Source organism: Myotis lucifugus, unplaced genomic scaffold (assembly GCF_000147115.1).
Source record: "Myotis lucifugus unplaced genomic scaffold, Myoluc2.0 scaffold_151, whole genome shotgun sequence".
In the NCBI taxonomy this organism is placed as follows: domain Eukaryota; kingdom Metazoa; phylum Chordata; class Mammalia; order Chiroptera; family Vespertilionidae; genus Myotis; species Myotis lucifugus.
Window position 1 is genome coordinate 1,140,178 of NW_005871199.1, and position 16,329 is coordinate 1,156,506.

Below are 16,329 nucleotides of genomic sequence, written 5' to 3' on the forward strand. Positions count from 1 at the left end.
CGTAGATGTTAAGCTAGCTTTCCTCCATCTCTCCTCCCGTCTGCTAGTTGTATCAACTTCCACTAGTTTTTGGTTTATCCTTACATTTTTTAAATATAAACAAATGTATTCATTATGTACAACCCGTAAGATAGGTAAAGTGGCACACTGTACATTATTCTGTGTGTTACTATCTTTACTCTATATCCTGGGGATCTTTTCACAACAGTATGTAGCATCTTCGCATACTTTCTACTCAGCTCAGTACTCCATTGTGTGAATTTACCAGTTTATCCAATCAGTCCCTTACTGATGGATATGAGTTGTTTCCAATCTAGTTACTACAAACAGCACTATGTTGAATCACTTTGTGCGTGTTACTTCATAGTTTGCCGGCATATCTCCAGTAACTTTACTTCTGTTCTCACTTAATAACCCTATGCCATTGATACTGAGTCTCCATCCTATAAACTAACTGTATAAGCTTGACATAAGGAAACAATTGCCATAGTGCACAGTGGTCCAACAATTATAGCAGCACATTAAAAACTAAGTCTTGCCCTAACCGGTTTGGCTCAGTGGATAGAGCGTCGGCCTGCGGACTCAAGGGTCCCAGGTTCAATTCCGGTCAAGGGCATGTACCTTGGTTGCGGGCACATTCCCAGTGGCGGGTGTGCAAGAGGCAGCTGATCGATGTTTCTAACTTTCTATCCCTCTCCTTCCTCTCTGTAAAAAAATCAATAAAATATATTAAAAAAAAAATAAGTCTTTAAATGTGGAATAAACACCCTCACTCCTACATTATCATTTTTCTCCCAATAAACAGACACCTCTTCTTACAAAAAAGTTACTTTGTCAAGGAAAACACCACAAAGAATAGACAAGGAATTTAGCTTTATTTTCTGTACATCTGCAAAACACTTGGGACCAACATAGAAAAAACAACTTCCTGTTTTAAAAAATTACACTTTAAAAAAAGGCCTATGGGCCCTGGCCGGTGTGCCTCAGTTGGTTGGGCATCTTCCCGTGCACGGAAAGATTGCTGGCTATATTTTGGGTCAGGGCACATGCCCGAGTTGCCAGCTTATCCCCAGTAGGGGGGCATGCAGGAGGCAGCCAATCAATGTTTTGCTCTCACATCAATGTTTCCCTCCCTCTATTACTCTCCCTTCCCTCTAAAAATCAGTAAAAAAATCTTAAAAAAAAAAATGGGATCAAGGCCTTAACCCCAGGAAACTACAGCAACTCTGATTGGTCCAAGGAATTGAGAAGATATTGGGGAAATAAAACAAGAGGAAAGAGCATGAGAAATTACTGAGGGAGGGGGCCTCGAAGTGGGCCACGAGGGGGAACTGGAGGCCGGGGAGTGGGTCTGGGTGGAGGGAGGGGCCCCCTTTGGTAGCCATAGGGTGGGGGTCGTGGAGGGCCAGTGTATCCATGAGGGGGCATCAGTGGAGGAGGTCCACGCATACCATGGGGAGGCATAGGACCTGGGTGACCTGTGAGAAGAGAAAGAAAAGTTAGTAAAAGCAAGAAATAGGAGATAGTTGATGCTGGGAGAATGTAGGGAGAATAGACAGAGCAGGGGAAAAGAGGTGTGACAAAGGAAGCCACAAGAATATGATGTATGAGGAGGAGATGGGAGGTGGCTAGAGCCTACTCACCCATGGGAGATCCAAACGGAGGCCCTCGAGGCGGCATGCCCATTGGCGGAGGTCCGGGATGAGGCATGCCAGGTGGTGGTCGTGGTGGGGGCTGCCCCCCAGATCCTGGGGGCCCAGCATGGGGGTGTCCTAAGCCATGAGGGCCATGGTGGGCCAGCTGCATCTGAGACATGCCTATGACAGACACACAAGAGAAAGGGCAGATAAAATGGAGTGACAGCCCTAACTGGTTTGGCTCAGTGGATAGAGTGTCAGCCTGCAGACTGGAAGGTCCCAGGTTCGATTCCAATCAGGGGCATGTACCTTGGTTGCGGGCACATCCCCAGTAGGGGGTGTGCAGAAGGCAGCTGATCGATGTTTCTCTCCCATTGATGTTTCTAACTCTCTATCCCTCTCCCTTCCTCTCTAAAAAATCAATAAAATATATATTTTTAAAAATCTTTAAAAAAAAAAATGGAGTGACATCAGGAAGAGTATGGAAAATAAGGCTGATTAAAAAGTGCACCTATCCTTGAACACATTCCAACAGTACAAACCAACCAACTACCCAAGCAATTCCTCCCTCCTTCACTTGCTCTTTCCATGATTTAGGCACTGTAATAGTGCTGCAGAAGTACATGACAAATGGAGTGAATTAGTCCGGCGGTCACCAACCTTTCGGTCCTCATGACCGCTGAATTAGTCTATTGATAGAATTTGGAAAGGTCACAGAGATACTATCTGAGCAAAGATCTATTTCTAAAGGATGAATAAGAATTTTTCTGATGGACAAAGTAGGAATAGAACATCCAAGGCAGAAAAGATTAGAATCATAGGTGTTTTTTAGCAACACCAAGTTCCAGGAGAACCAGTAATTTTGTTAACCAGGGGCCAGATCAAGAAAAGTCTAGAATGCTATGGCAATGAGTCTGGAATTTCTCTGTAGATAAAAGGAAACAACAGAATAATTTTTAGTAAGGATGTACAAACATGTGTTTTAGAAAAATAACTCTGTGAAACTATCAAAGGTAGAGAAAATTGGAGTCAAAGTGCGAGGAAGTTCCTACAATAAATTAGATGTTAAATAATGAGAGTATGATGCCCTGACCAGTGTGGGCCAGTAATTAGATTGTCAGCACCTGCACCCAAAGGGCCGAGGTTTTGATTCCAGTCAAGGGATGCATGTGGCCAGCAACCAACCAATGTTTCTCTCTCTCTCCTTCCTTCTCCCTCCTCTCTCCCTTCCACACTCTCTAAAAAACAATGGAAAAATATCCTTGAGTGAGGATTAACAAAAGAAAAAAAAGAAAGAATCCTATATAATAAACAGCTAATATGCTAATTAGACCAGACTGTAGAACGACCAGTGGGCGGGGCCAAGAGGCAGCCAGGGCTGCGAAGGCCTACTCTTGCACGAATTTTGTGCATCGGGCCTCTAGTAAGGGTATAAGAGTCTGAAATTGGGCACTGGCAGTCAGGGCAGATGCCAAAGATAGAATAGTCAAACATAGCTCCAAGATTTCTGAATTAAGCACCTGAAAACAAAGAATACTAGAGGAAGAATAGGGTTGAAAGGGAAGGGTAGAAAAGTGGAGCTGTCCATTTAGCAGCAGGATTAGTGTCTAGACCAGGGGTGGGCAAACTTTTTGACTCGAGGGCCACAATGGGTTCTTAAACTGGACTGGAGGGCCGGAACAAAAGCATGGATGGAGTGTTTGTGTGAACTAATATAAATTCAAAGTAAACATCATTACATAAAAGGGTACGGTCTTTTTTTTTTTTTTAAGTTTTATTCATTTCAAACGGGCCGGATCCGGCCCGCGGGCCGTAGTTTGCCCACGGCTGGTCTAGAATGTTAATAATCATGAATCAGAGATACACATCAGGAGGCATCGGTGTGCAAGTAATGAAACTACACAGGTACAAACAGAGAAAAAAGAGTCAAAGAGTCTACTAAAGTGGCTGAGATTGAGGAGACAGAAAGATAAAGATCCAGAGAAACCAAGAGATAAGATTTTCAAACAAAAAGACATAGACAACTCATAGACAGACAACAGTATGGTGATTACCAGAAGGAAAGGGGGGGTGGAGGGAGGCAGAAATGGGTAAAGGGGAATAAATGGTGAGTGGATGTATTATAGAATTGTACACTTGAAACCTATATAATTTTATTAACCAATGCTCCAATAAATCCAATAAAATTTCTTTAAAAAAGGCATGGCTAGTTTTGAGTAAGAACAAAGGTCAAACTAGATAAGGAACAGAAGTGTCCCCGAGATTTAGCAATTAGGTCACTGCTTTGGGGTAAAAGTCAGAGGAAGTATAAGTTAAGGAAACAAAAAACAGCAAGTATAGTTATACCCTTTAGAAAAACTTAAATGGAGACAGGGTGGCAGTTGTTAAAGTAAACAGAGTAAAGTATTTTGTGTTTCTTCTTATAAAATAATGTCTGAAAGAAAGTTCAGCTCTGGAACTATCTATTATTGTTAAAGGAAAAAGGGCAGAAATAAGTGGTGATAGAGATCCTCTTTCAAGCTCATCCCTCCCTTTCCCAGCAAAGAACACCTACCTGGATGGGGCATCCCACCCGGTGGAAATGGGTGAGGATGTGAGTGTCCGTGTCCAGGATGTCCAGCCCCCGGGGTTCCTGCTGAAGGGGGCCCATGTCCTCCAGCCCCAGGAGGCATAGGTGGTGGGGGCATGGCTGGGGGAATCCCAGGTGGAAGGGCTCCAGGAGGCGGCACTGGGGGTGGGAAGGAGCCAGGAGGAGGCATGCCTATAGAGGAAATGGAAGAAGAATTAATGATAGTGAGGAGAGAATGTCTTTAGCGAGCCTGTTCCAGCGTGGCCTCTCCACGTAGGATGAGCTCTTTTCTCCTCCTCCCAGCTCTCTCAAAAAAGCAACGTTAGCCAATACAAACAACTTCAACTTCCTGGAGAAACAGCAACTTTTCTCCCCATCACAACCATCACACTTCAATCCTGCTCTCATCACCCAGTGACTCAATGTCCTCCTTTATTATTCTTTTTCCTTCTTCCTGCCCTACCCACCAAACCCCAAAACAAACATATTTTGAATCAAAAACTTTACCTGGTGGAGGAAGCCCAGTTCCCAATGATGATACTACAGGATTGGGGGCAGAGGGTGGAGGGGGTGCATCTGCAAACAGCTGATGAGGGCGATCAGCCTGGGAGAGTGGGTTCTGGGCTGCCAGAAGTCGCTCGGCTGCTGAGCCATGACGTTCACCCTTGGAGTCCTTCTTGAAGGCATAGGACACAGTGATAGGGCGGTTGCAGAGGTACTGCCCATTCATAGCTTCAATCGCTGCGTCCGAAGCATCAAACGAAGCAAAATTAATAAAGGCATAACCTTTGGAGTTGCCTGTGTCAGGGTCCCGCATGATCTTGGGGGTTTGTAAAATGACCCCAAAGGCGCTGAAAGTGTCATAAAGCAACTTCTCATCAATCTCTGGGTCCAGGTTCCCAATGAAAATGTTGGCCCCCACATCCAGGTTTTTGTTGTGAGCTGATGCTTTGTTCACCCGGATTGGCTTCCCATAGAGTTTGATCATGTTCATGATCTTAATGGCATAGTCAGCATCTTCCTCGCTCAAGAATTCCACGAAGCCATAGCCTGGAGAAGTGCAAGGGAGGAGGTTAGCTTAAGCGAAGTGGTGCAAAACGGGGTACACCTCATCCACCTTCAAAAGCACCAAAAATAAAGAATAACCTCACTTCCATTGAGAACGGTCCCAGAAACAAACTGTGCACAGACGTAAGAGACAGAAATGTTGAGGTTGCTTATTGCAAAGCAGCCGCGAATACTGCTGGGATTCTCAAAGAGCAGCGTGTCCCCTCAGTGCAGCAGTGCACGGACTCACCTTGGTGCTGACCAGTGACCCTGTCCTTGGGCATGTGGGTGTTAACGACCGGCCCGGCCTGGAGAAACAGCTCCCACAGCAGCGGTTCGCTAACCTTCTCGTCCAGGCCCCCCACGTACACGGTGGCATCTGGACGACGGGAGAAGGGGGTTAGGGCCGAGAGGAATGGGCAGGAAAGGGGACGACAGGAACATGAAGGTGAAAACCAAGCGGGGTAAGTGGGGGTGGAGACAGGGTATAGGAGCAAAAAGAAAACAACAACAAAAAAACCCGTTAGATGAAGCCCATACACCTCCCTTTCTACAGGAACAACAGAATCTTCTGACGCCTAACTTAGAGTTCTGCTGCAAATTCTCTTTACAACTTTCTTATCAGTGGGAAGGCAGAAGATTGGGCATAGAAAGCATCACGCCTACAGGCCTTGGCCCGAACCCGGCCCCCCCACCCCGCCCCCAGCGGGCACCGGGCCGGTCTCGTGCCCCCGGGGAAGCCCAGTCTCCCGCCCCGACGGAAACACTGGTGGCCACAGAGGAGCCTCCCGACCCCCGAAGCCCATTCCTGGCTCGTTCCCTCCAGTCACCCTGGTTCCGCTCGGAGATCGGTCCGGCCGCCATGGCGAAAGAGCTCCCGCCGTCTCCAGGCAGCGACTCCGCCCCCCGACCTCAGTCACTACTTCCACTTCCGGGGCGAAGGCGGACGTAGGGGGGCGGGCGGGCCGCGGCGGTGGGCGGAGCCGGAAGCGGCCGCGGCGGTGGGAGGAGCCGGAAGCGGCCGCGGCCATCTCAGGGGCCGCCGTTCCCAGGTGCGGCGGGTGTGCCCGCGAGCGTTCCGGGCGAGGAAGGCAGGACGGGAACGCCAGACCCTCCCCAGGCTGAGTGCGACGTTGCAGGACCACACTGTTTCCAAAATGTAAACTTAAAAACGAAAGGAGCGAAACTTTTCATAGATTTTGTTCCTCAGAGAAGAGTGTGCTGAGGAACTCCCCTCACCCAAGGACAGCGCGGGGGCAGCCCTCACCCCGCCCCGCAGCGCCAGCCTGGGCTCGGTTAGTTTTTTGTCTCCTTCAAGGGAGGGATTGCAGTGTCGCCGCTGAAGTGACGTCTCGGCTCGCGTCGCGGTTATTACATGGGGGGTTCCGGGGAACCCGAGGCTTAGAGATGAGGTGTGACCGAAGCTGAGGGGCGGTTGACATTGAAACCCAGAGGCTTCAACCTCCAGAACATCCCTGGCCCCAGCAACCACTTCTTGGTACCACCTGTTCCTCAGTGGGAGGCACGGAAAAGGAAACTTTTCCCAAATTGCACGTGAAGTTTGCAGAGCCTCCCCCGACCCATCCCTTATTTCCTGATCAATAATTTGCGTGGTGAGTGCCATTCTCTCTTGGGTCACACCCACCCTACACCTACCCCAGTCGCCTAGGATCCTTTATTCAGACACGAGAAACAGTGCCAGCAACAAGTATAAATACTATGCTTTAATGAGCCCCTTAAATAGAAGTTCACTACAAAAATAGACAATTGGAAGAGACAGGGTGTCTCCCATACCCACTCTATATCCATAGGAAGCTCTAAGGGGAGAAGTAGGAATTGGAATTAAAGAAGCAGCAAAAGGAGGTGAAAATGAGGCCTGAACTCAAAATTAACAGTTGAATATCCAAAAGGGAATTTCCCTGAAAAAAAAAGAAAAAGAAAACAAACAGGTGATCGTATTTTGGACTGTTTTTGTTTCTTAATTGTTCAAATCACAAGACACTGTATACACTCTTGAGGAACTAAACAGGACAGAGCAAGAGTTGTAGGTAGCACCACCCATCTGCAATGGAAAATCAAGTCGGGTCTTGTTTGAGGGCTGGAACGTGAAAGCTGAGGCGGCAAGTCCCGATGAGAAAAACCGGAAGGGTTAGAACCCTCTCTCACCCCAGACCCCCCTTTGCCCTGCCCACGAGAAAGCCAGCCATGTCAATGGGATTGGGAGAGAATGGGATTTGGATCTCCTTTCTGGGAGCAGTCCCCGGGAGATGTTCTTGGCGTCCATTTCTTTATTAGCTCCTGAAGACGGGATAGCTCGTCCTGGAGGCCCGTGATGGTGGGAGCTGAGAGGCCCCTCTGGGAAGGGAGTGGGAAGTAGAGGAACAGTATCAGTGCAGCTCTAGCTCTCTGCTTCTGAAATCTGTCCACTACCTCTGGCATCTTTAATTCTCTTCCCCCTCCAACTGTGCCCTAGGTTCCACTTGGTCTGAGCCACAAGCAGTTTTCCCCACCCACCCATACTCCCACACCTCTCCACTTTGATACCAACAAGAATGGTTCTTCACTTCCCAGTTTCCCCAGCCCCTTGCTGTTCCAGATCCTGGGAACATCTGGTTTCTCCTGAAACATCTTACTTCTCCTAGAACATCTGGCTCAGCAGTCAAACCCTTCTCCCACTCCCCATCCCTGTCTTTTCTCACCTGGACCTCAGGCCTTCCCCTTAGGTAGCAGCGTCTCCAGAGCCTGATCTGGGGTCCCAAATACCCAGGCAGCAGCAGCCCTGCGGGTAAAGGGCAAGCTCCCCAATGTGAGGGGAGCCCCCACTCTTGATCAGCTAGACTTTCCGAAGAGATAGCAGGTCGAGGGAGCCAGCGTGAAGAGACTGTCAGCAGGCAAGGGCTGTCCCGCCAAGGACAGAGCTGATTCAGGGCAGTCAGGGCCCCTCTGGAGAAGAGCCACACAGAACTAGGGGGTCCACGAACCATGAAGCTTGGCTAAAGGGGAAAGGAAAATCAGCTGGTGACCTAGAAACCAGATGAACCCAGTTTTCCCAAATTGGGTCAGGACGGAATGTCCAGCTACTACTTACTGCACTGGTGGTGCAACTACAAGCCTCCCACTGAGAACTCTATTTTTTCTCTTCATTAGGTTTCAAAATAGGCCTCAGGACTGATTAAAGTTGATTTTAGGGAAACTTGTAAAATGTATGCGTGAGACAGAAGATGAGGACCAAAAGGATGCCCACTGCTATTCTAGGATTTCTGTCTTCCTGGGGACAGTCAGGAACAATAAGTGACAGTTGTAGAAGAGGAGTAAGGTAGCTTTCCCTGGGGAACTTAGACACTGTATCTTTCCACTTCTCCCCCCCATCTAGTAGGATGAGCCTGTGAGCAAGTCAAGGGAATTTAGGGAGTTCAGACACCTCACCTGCTGTCTAGGGAGCCAGGAATCTTGGCAGTGTTCCGGGTCATAGCCAGGATTATGGAATTGTAGTATCTGTTCATTGCTGTAGCGTAAATCCCAGTCCCAGACAGATAGCTGTGAGTTAATAGAGTTACCAGCGGGGGGGTGGGAATACCCTGGGGTATAGACTTGTGTATAGGAGTTGAACTGTACAGAGGAAAACAAGAAAAAAAGATGGTTAAACAAAGGGAAAAAAATCTATAGATATAAAAGCCTAAGCGATTGTTCGACCATTCAACCAGTAGCTATGATGCACACTGACCATCAGGGGGCAGACGCTCAACACACAGGCATGGAAACCTGGAACAGACTGCTGAATCTCAGAGGGAAGGGGAAATGAGGGAGGGCGGGAAGAGATTAACCAAAGATCTTATATGCAAAGTAGAGGCCCGGTGTATGGATTCATGCACCAGTGGGGTTCCTCAGCCTGGCCTATGCCCTCTTGCAATCCAGGACCCCTCGGGGGATGTCGGACTGCCGGTTTTGGCCTGATCCCCACAGGCCAGGCCGAGAGACCCCGCTGGTGCACGAATCTGTGCACCGGGATAGATAGATAGATGATAGATAGATAGATAGATAGATAGATATTCCTTCTCACAGGTCTAGAGAGAAATTGTGAAAAGCTGCTCATCTCTTACTCCAGGAGTCATATGTAGGGTGAAAGTCCAGTCCTGAGAGAGAGCACCAACCTCCCTCTTTCTCACCCATAGACCTCACTTTTCATAAACAAGACTAAACTTCAGGAAGTACTTCTCAATGGGGTGTGGAGGAATGTGGAAGACAAGTGAAAAATGAAAGTCACTGACCTGTCCACTCTGCTTTCCACGCTCCCAGGGATTGTCTCTCAAGAATGTAAGTGTGTCAGGAACCCTGACACTGTCATGAAGAGCAAGAAGGAAAAACTCAGAGAATTCAAACTCAGCTGGAAACTGCTGGAGGAGCTGCCAGACGCAATCAAGGAAGAGGAGAAACACTGGGGCCTGAAAAAAGGTAAATTAGGAGGATGGAATGGACTATAGGAATCTAAAAGGGGAGGATGACAAATGAGAGGGACACAGGGAACAGGGGCCACTATGGAGATCAGGAAATGGAGATCTGAATTGAGCATAATAGGAAGTGTGGTCCCTCACTCATCTGGGTTCTCCCTTCAAACTCAGCCTAACCTCAGTACCCTTCAGACCTTATTCACCTCCAGTGGATTATACTATATAATTTTCTGATCCTCTTTTTAAGTAATACTGGCCCCCATCCCAATACCCTCCCAAAATGTTCTCACCTTTTCACTGACCCCAGTTACCCCAAGTCGGGTCAGGAAGGGATGTCCAGCTGCCACCCACTCTCGCTGCACTAGTGACTGGAAGCCAAGCAGCGTTCGGGCTTCAGGGGCCGAAAGCAGCTGGACGAGTGAAGAGAGGAGGCCATTGAAATCACGATCACCTCGCTCTGGTGATAAAGAGGGAGAAGGGACAAAGAAGAAGGGGCCAAGAAACTAGGGCAGAAGAGAATGAGAAAAGAAAACATGGCAAGAAGTGTGGTGAAGCACAGAGGGGAAAGTTTTGGGTAGGTAGAATTGAGAGGGCACATAGAAGTAAGGAAAAAACAAAGACCTTGAATGATTCACTTCATACACTCCATCTGGATAGAAATACCCAGCCTCACATGTAGGGAGCAGCATTATAAATCTCAAATCAGCTTCCACATTGTCCTTCCCATCCCAACCCCAATCCCCATCCATATTGGAAGAATAGGAACTGAGGGCAGAGAATCCTTCTGTTAGGACCACAAGCTGTGGTGGGGAGGCGGAGGTAGCACTAAAGGATGAGTTAGAGCTCACGGGTAGTTCCTAGTAAAGGGAGAAGAGGATGCTAGCACTAGAAGGGGACAAGCTTTATAACAGGTGGGGAATGTCTGGCCTGTGGGCCATATACTAGTAAGGTCCATGAAATCATTTGGTCTGGCCCTGCCAAGGCATTAGGGGTGGGTTAATTAAATGTTTGAACAAATATAGCAGGCTAATTTTTAGGTTGATAATTTTCTATGGCCTGCAAATAATGTTTGCACAATCTAGTTAGGTGGGTAAAGGAAAAACTCAAGTAGTGGAGTGAGTTGACCCAAGAAACTCACCTTGAAGTACTACAGAGCGAACTCTAGATGTCACTAAGACTGAGATGTCACTGGCCTTTCGAAGGCAAGACCTGGAGGTGAGGAAGAGGAGGGAAGAATAAGCCTGGAAAAAAGGAGTGAGGGGTCGTGGGACAGAATAGAGGCCAACTCCAAAATCCTGCCTTCTCCTTCTAAGGAGCATGAAATAACAGCCTTCTTGGGAAACCAAGGAGCAAAATTAATGCAAGGCCACTTAGGAATCTAAGTTAATGGAAGTTGGGGGAGGGCTGAATTATAAGTCATTTTTAGAAAAAGAGGGAGTACCTGACATAGTCCAACCATCGTGTTCCTTCCAGGGCTGAGAGCCATTTATCCTCAGATACAGATGAATCTGATGGATAGTAGAGGGGTCAGAAGGGCAAAGAGATCAGAACTCGGGATTCGGGATTCAGGGTCTATAGCCTGAAGGTTAAGAATAAGTTGGGTAGTGGTTGCCTTGGGCTAGGGATAGGAATGAAAAGTAACTAATGGCCATGAGGTTTCAAAAGTTAAATTGTGGTAATGTTTGTACAGAGTTTATTGAATTGTATACTTATGGGTGAAGGATGATTTTTTAAAATATATTTTTATTGATTTCATAGATGAAGGGAGAGGGAGAGAGAGATAAAAACATCAATGATGAGAGAGAATCATTGACTGGCTGCCTCCTGCACGCCCCCTCCTGGGGATCGAGCCACAACCCAGGCATATGCTCTTGACCGGAATGGAACCTGGGACCTTTTAGTCTGCAGGCTGACACTCTATCCACTGAGCCAAACCGGTTAGGGCAAGGATGATTTTTATACTATGTAGATTATATCCCAATAAAGCTGTTAACAAAAAGAATATGTTGGGGTCTGGAAGACAGGAAATTAGTGGGAGATGGGAGAGTTGAGTAGAAAACTAAGGCTCATTGGGCTGAAAGGTTGGTTGCTCGTCTGTAGCAGGCAAATGGAAAGCCAGGTTAGGGTCAGCAGACCTACAGTGCGGTAAGGGGTTAAAGGTTATTCTCACCAGGCAGACAGAGGGCCCTCAGCCTCAAATGGGCAAGCTGGACATCTGCAAGACTAGGCAGCTCATCCATAGTATCGACCAGGACAACGTCAGAATGCCCAGCCTGGAGCATAGACTCCACTGATCTGGAGGAGAGAGAGTCAGAAAGTAAGGGAAGGCGTCTGCTCTGAACACCTAACCTTTAATTCTCATCAAACTTCCCTCACCTGATGTCCTCCTTGTTAGGGTCACTGGCTGTGTAGAAACCTCCACAGCGGAGAAGATCACTACCCCCAGGGTGATGCCAGGACAGGCGCTTCAAATGGATGAGAGGAGAATCACTGTGGGAGGAACTCCTAGCCTCACCCTGCCCTTGCCCCCACACTGACCTCACAGGGATCCCCTCCCTTCACAATGACCCCTGACCTCCCATAACCCTCTAATCCCCACCCTCACACTGACCGGTCCACGGCCCTGATGAAAGTGGCCAAATGCTCTCCTGACCTCACTGTCCAGAGTTCGGTTAGGGACCCAGAAGTAACGGGGGAGGCTGTGAAATTGAGAGTAATGTCACATCTTGGCTCAGTGACCTCATAACGCAAACCTGTGATTACAAGGGAGGTGCTTAGGAGGTGATCATTCCAAGTGATCTCAGATTTAGAGACCTAGGAGGTAAGGGGGATAGCTTTGTGGTTGTCCTAGGAAGCTGGAGTGTGTGGGAAGCATAGCTTAAGAGTCAGAGAACTGTGGGACGATAAGGAAGGCTACAGCAGTTGGGGTGGACTGGGGGATCACCTGGTGGCTACGTCGAATCTCTCATTGACAAGACTAACCCGCCAGCCATTGGCCCCCTGCTTTTTCCTCTCAGTCTCCCAGTCTTCTGGTGTCTCCAAGAGGGGAATAGGTGATTTTCTGGAGCCAGAACTCTGGCCTAGGGCAGGAGTGAGGCACAGAAGAGAAAGAGGACAGCTGCTCAGCTCTTTTTGTCTTCAACCAGCCTCTGATTTTTCAGATTCTATCTTTTCCTTATCCCAAAGCACCCTCACTCACCAGCCTTGCTCAGGGTTATCCCTGAATACTGTTGGGTTTGACTGCTCTGAGCTCTGGCTTGGACAATGGCCATGGTCACCTGTGGAGGAAAGTACACCATCCTTTTGGCTCAGACTGAAGTGAAAAGGAAATGCTTCACTGTCTTTGCCACCAACAAAGAACAGTGAACACAATCCCTAAGGAAGGGGGCTTCTACAGGTCTTGGGGCCTGGGGTCAAGAGAGTACACCTAGAACCACAGAATCACAGAATGTTAATTCTGGAAGATATTAGGAATCATCTCCTCCAACCCTCCCTGTTTTTCACAGGAAGACACTTGCCCACAGTCATTCATACTCCTGATAATTGGCAGAGGCAGGCTAGAATTCAGGCCCTGTATTCTCATTATACTATCATTTATCCCAGCCTTTTAGCCACTCCTTGAGGAAAGAGGCAGAGCAAATGAGAGGGATCCTGGGAAATAAGGGAGTACTGGGAACTGCCAGGGAAAGGATCCCAAGGTTCTCAGGGAAGGAAGGGGTCTTAGGTTGGGAGCCTCTTACCTGAAAGGCCTGAGGCTCTAGTCCTCCAGCCTTAAAACCAACTCTGAGCAGCCGGAAGTCTCTGCCGTGAATCAGGATCTCCTCAGGGATAAATTTAAGCAGGGACCCTGGACGGTGGAGTTGGACTCGAGACAGGCTACTCACTGAAGTAAAAAATTAGAGAGCAGTGTAGCCATGGATCAGGGTCCCTCTAGGACAGCGGTTCTCGACCTGTGGGTCGCGACCCCTTTGGCAGTCGAACGACCCTTTCACAGGGGTTGCCCAAGGCCATCCTGCATATCAGATATTTACATTACGATTCATAACAGTAGCAACATTACAGTTAGGAAGTAGCAACGAAAATAATTTTATGGTTGGGTCACAACATGAGGAACTGTATTTAAAGGGCCAGAAGGTTGAGAACCACTGCTCTAGGAGGAACTCTTCCTGCCCATCCCACTGCATCTCTGGCTGTGCTCTAAGAATAGAGGAAGGATTGAGGAGGGTAGCCAACACCCCCAGTGAGCCCCTTTACCAGCCCCCCACACTTACCAGCCTCTAATTGCCCAATGTTGACCAGGGCAAAATCATAATCACTGCTTAGGGGAGTCTCCTAGAGGAAGCACATGACATGCTAAAGACATCTGAAATCTCACATCTCGGTAGCCCTTCACCTTTCTAGAAGAGATCCCATTGGTTATCCCTGATACATTCCAAAGAGAGCCTTTAAGAATAACTCTCTAGCTGGGGTTGCTTAATAGTTAGAACACCAACCCACACACTAAAGGGTCTCAGGGTTCGATTCCCAGTCAAGGCACATACCTGGGTTGCAGGTTCAATCCCCACCCTGGTCAGGGCGCATGTAGAAACAACCAATCCATGTCTGACTGTGTCAGTCTGTCTGTCTGTTCTCTCTCTCTTGCTTTCTCTATCTCTATCCCTGCCCCCCTTTCTCTCAGTCTCTCTCCCCTTCCCGCCCTTCCACTTTCTCTAAAAATCAATGCAAAAAATATCCTCAGATGAGGATTAACAACAAAAAATTTTTCAAAAAAAAAAAAAAAAAGAACTCCCACACTTCCTGTAATGGTTGTCTAAATCCTTCTAGAGTCTAGACTCTGCTACCTATTCCCTCTAGCTGTCATTTGCATTGGCCTAACCATCTCACCTGACGCCGCTGCCATCCACAGGGTTGGAAGGTGACCCTCAAGTTGGTGCAGATCAGGGTTCCAGGCAATTCAGGTTCCAGCCCCTTCCGCACCCCTGGGGCCCATGCTAGGATCTGCTCCCCTACAGGAGAAGCCAGGTTATGACCATTCCAGTGTTGCCCACATGTGTACACCCACTCCTCTGAGACAGGAGGATCTAAAGAGGAAAGATTAAGATCCTCCTCTAACTCCTAGAATGAAAGGTTATGAGGAGAGAATTTGTAATCTTTTACTCTAGAGTCTAGCACAGTGCCTGGCACATAGTAGACACTTAAATATTTATTGAATAAGTAAATGAGAAAAGGGGTAACAGGGTCAAGAAAACAGAGGGATCTCCAAGGTACAAGCTCCCAGACAGTTCTGTTCAGAAAAGAGAACAAGCCTCAAGCAGAAGCAGCACTTTGAGCCAGGAAAGGAATATGAAGGTATCTTTAGTGAAGGTAGGAAACAGGATTTAAGCAGGATGAAATTTGAAGCCGTTTCTGACGATCAGAAGTGCTGGAAGGACATTATTACCTGGGAGGCATCCAGAGGCCAGGCAACTGCCAAGTTGAGGACTCCTGGGCTCTGGCATCCCACTCCCCTGGACAGACTGTGGTCCAGAGAGCTGTGAAGGGTGTAGCGTTATTCCCCAGGCCTCTCCAACCCTGGGGTCTGGGGTTAACTCAGCAGCCACCTTTGGAGGCCTACACTCAGACTCAGGGGAAACTGAGATCAGTGGCTGTGGGGAGCTCAGGGCCTGGGTTGGCAGACAGTGGAGGGAGGGGCTGGTTAATGGATAATGAGACGATGAACTTGAGACTGAAAAAGACAGACCAAGCTCCATCAGCCAGAGAATATGAGACACACCCTCCTCCTACTCTAGATCCTTTTCTTCTATTTCCACATCCTCCCTACTCACACCCTGTGACCCACCAACCCCTCCCCCCAAGCCCAACTCTCCTTACCCCCATCTCTGGCTCCTCCTTCTGGGGGGCGATGTTGAAACTCTGGCCCCGGCCCCCCCACCACATTTCTCCGGCTCCATCCGGGGACGGAGCAGTTAAAGGTGGGAAACTTCAGGGATGCTCAAGCCCCTTGGGGAGAGGCTGGATCTTGTAGCTGAGAGGAGGGGAGTCAGGGATGGGATCCGGGCAAGGGAACAGTCAGGGCAAAGGAACATTTGAGGTGCATGGAGCACGATTTGGGGTCTTTGAAAGTTGTGTCCAGCTAGAGGAGGCTCCTCGGAAACTTCAGTCGACTCGGGAGAGGGCGGGAGAGATGCCCAGCCCCTTAAAGGAGCATACACACAATTTTAGGAAAGTGGAGAGGAAGTGGAGGCGCCTGGGAAGGGTGAGGAATCAATGGGGAACTGGGGGGAAATACCCAGATTCCCTCCTTTACTCTTACTCTCAACTCCTGTTCACTTCCTGTTCGTGAGAATTGGAGGTTGTTTGAGGGGAGCAGTAATACCGAATATTAAACTGCAACAATTTGGGCCACTTCTCTAGACTCTGAGTGATGGCTTCCCTGGGAAGCTCAGTTTCTGTATATCTTAAAAGGGACAGGGTGGAGGAAGGGGAACACAAAAGTGGTTAAGTAAGGCCTTCCTTACAGCCTCTCCTGACAGACCTACCAAAAGGGATTGAGAAGTAAATGGAAATTGGACCACAGGGTAGTTTTGCCTGGGGAGACCCAAGAATTGGGGATGGGGATGAGTTAGTG

At 48.3% G+C, this 16,329-nt stretch overlaps 2 protein-coding genes and 1 long non-coding RNA gene across 8 annotated transcripts in view; 1 reads left to right on the top strand and 2 right to left on the bottom strand.

Annotated features, from left to right (window-relative positions):
* Nucleotides 1-856: 856 nt before the first annotated feature.
* SF3B4 (splicing factor 3b subunit 4) lies at nucleotides 857-6,230 on the bottom strand. Of its 3 annotated transcripts, XM_006095177.3 has the most exons (6): nucleotides 6,084-6,230; nucleotides 5,504-5,632; nucleotides 4,714-5,256; nucleotides 4,192-4,398; nucleotides 1,644-1,817; nucleotides 857-1,478 (listed from the first exon to the last, which is right to left on the bottom strand). In XM_006095177.3, the coding sequence occupies exons 1-6, from the start codon at nucleotides 6,115-6,117 to the stop codon at nucleotides 1,291-1,293; spliced, it is 1,275 nt and encodes a 424-aa protein (XP_006095239.1). In that variant the 5' UTR covers nucleotides 6,118-6,230; the 3' UTR covers nucleotides 857-1,290. The 3 variants fall into 3 exon arrangements, with proteins under 3 accessions (XP_006095239.1, XP_014316733.1, XP_014316734.1); XM_014461247.2 differs by lacking the exons at nucleotides 5,504-5,632; nucleotides 6,084-6,230 and adding an exon at nucleotides 5,358-5,491; XM_014461248.2 differs by lacking the exons at nucleotides 5,504-5,632; nucleotides 6,084-6,230 and adding an exon at nucleotides 5,353-5,491.
* Nucleotides 6,231-6,301: 71 nt separating this feature from the next.
* LOC106698233 overlaps nucleotides 6,302-16,329 on the top strand; it is a 46,841-nt gene continuing 36,813 nt past the window's right edge. For 2 of the 4 annotated variants that reach the window (XR_002830818.1, XR_002830819.1), the window contains exons 1-2: nucleotides 6,555-6,866; nucleotides 9,550-9,705. This is a non-coding gene — a long non-coding RNA (uncharacterized LOC106698233). The other 2 variants (XR_002830821.1, XR_002830820.1) reach the window with 2 other exon arrangements.
* MTMR11 (myotubularin related protein 11) lies at nucleotides 6,960-15,983 on the bottom strand. The gene is given in 18 exon segments (XM_014461245.2): nucleotides 6,960-7,472; nucleotides 7,474-7,608; nucleotides 7,953-8,246; nucleotides 8,680-8,862; nucleotides 9,522-9,695; nucleotides 9,992-10,158; nucleotides 10,840-10,910; nucleotides 11,143-11,209; nucleotides 11,872-11,996; nucleotides 12,078-12,166; nucleotides 12,313-12,400; nucleotides 12,646-12,781; nucleotides 12,901-12,979; nucleotides 13,442-13,584; nucleotides 13,973-14,033; nucleotides 14,586-14,707; nucleotides 15,142-15,232; nucleotides 15,573-15,983. Coding segments are annotated over 18 exon segments (2,148 nt in total). The 5' UTR covers nucleotides 15,639-15,983; the 3' UTR covers nucleotides 6,960-7,415.

Excerpts from the sequence above, each read along its gene's own strand:
- SF3B4 (XM_006095177.3), bottom strand. The coding sequence starts at position 6,117 with ATGGCGGCCGGACCGATCTCCGAGCGGAACCAGG. Across the intron at positions 5,257-5,503 it reads GGTCACTGGTCAGCACCAAG|GCTATGGCTTCGTGGAATTC; the intron begins GTGAGTCCGTGC and ends GCACTTCTCCAG. Across the intron at positions 1,479-1,643 it reads TCCGTTTGGATCTCCCATGG|GTCACCCAGGTCCTATGCCT; the intron begins GTGAGTAGGCTC and ends CTCTTCTCACAG.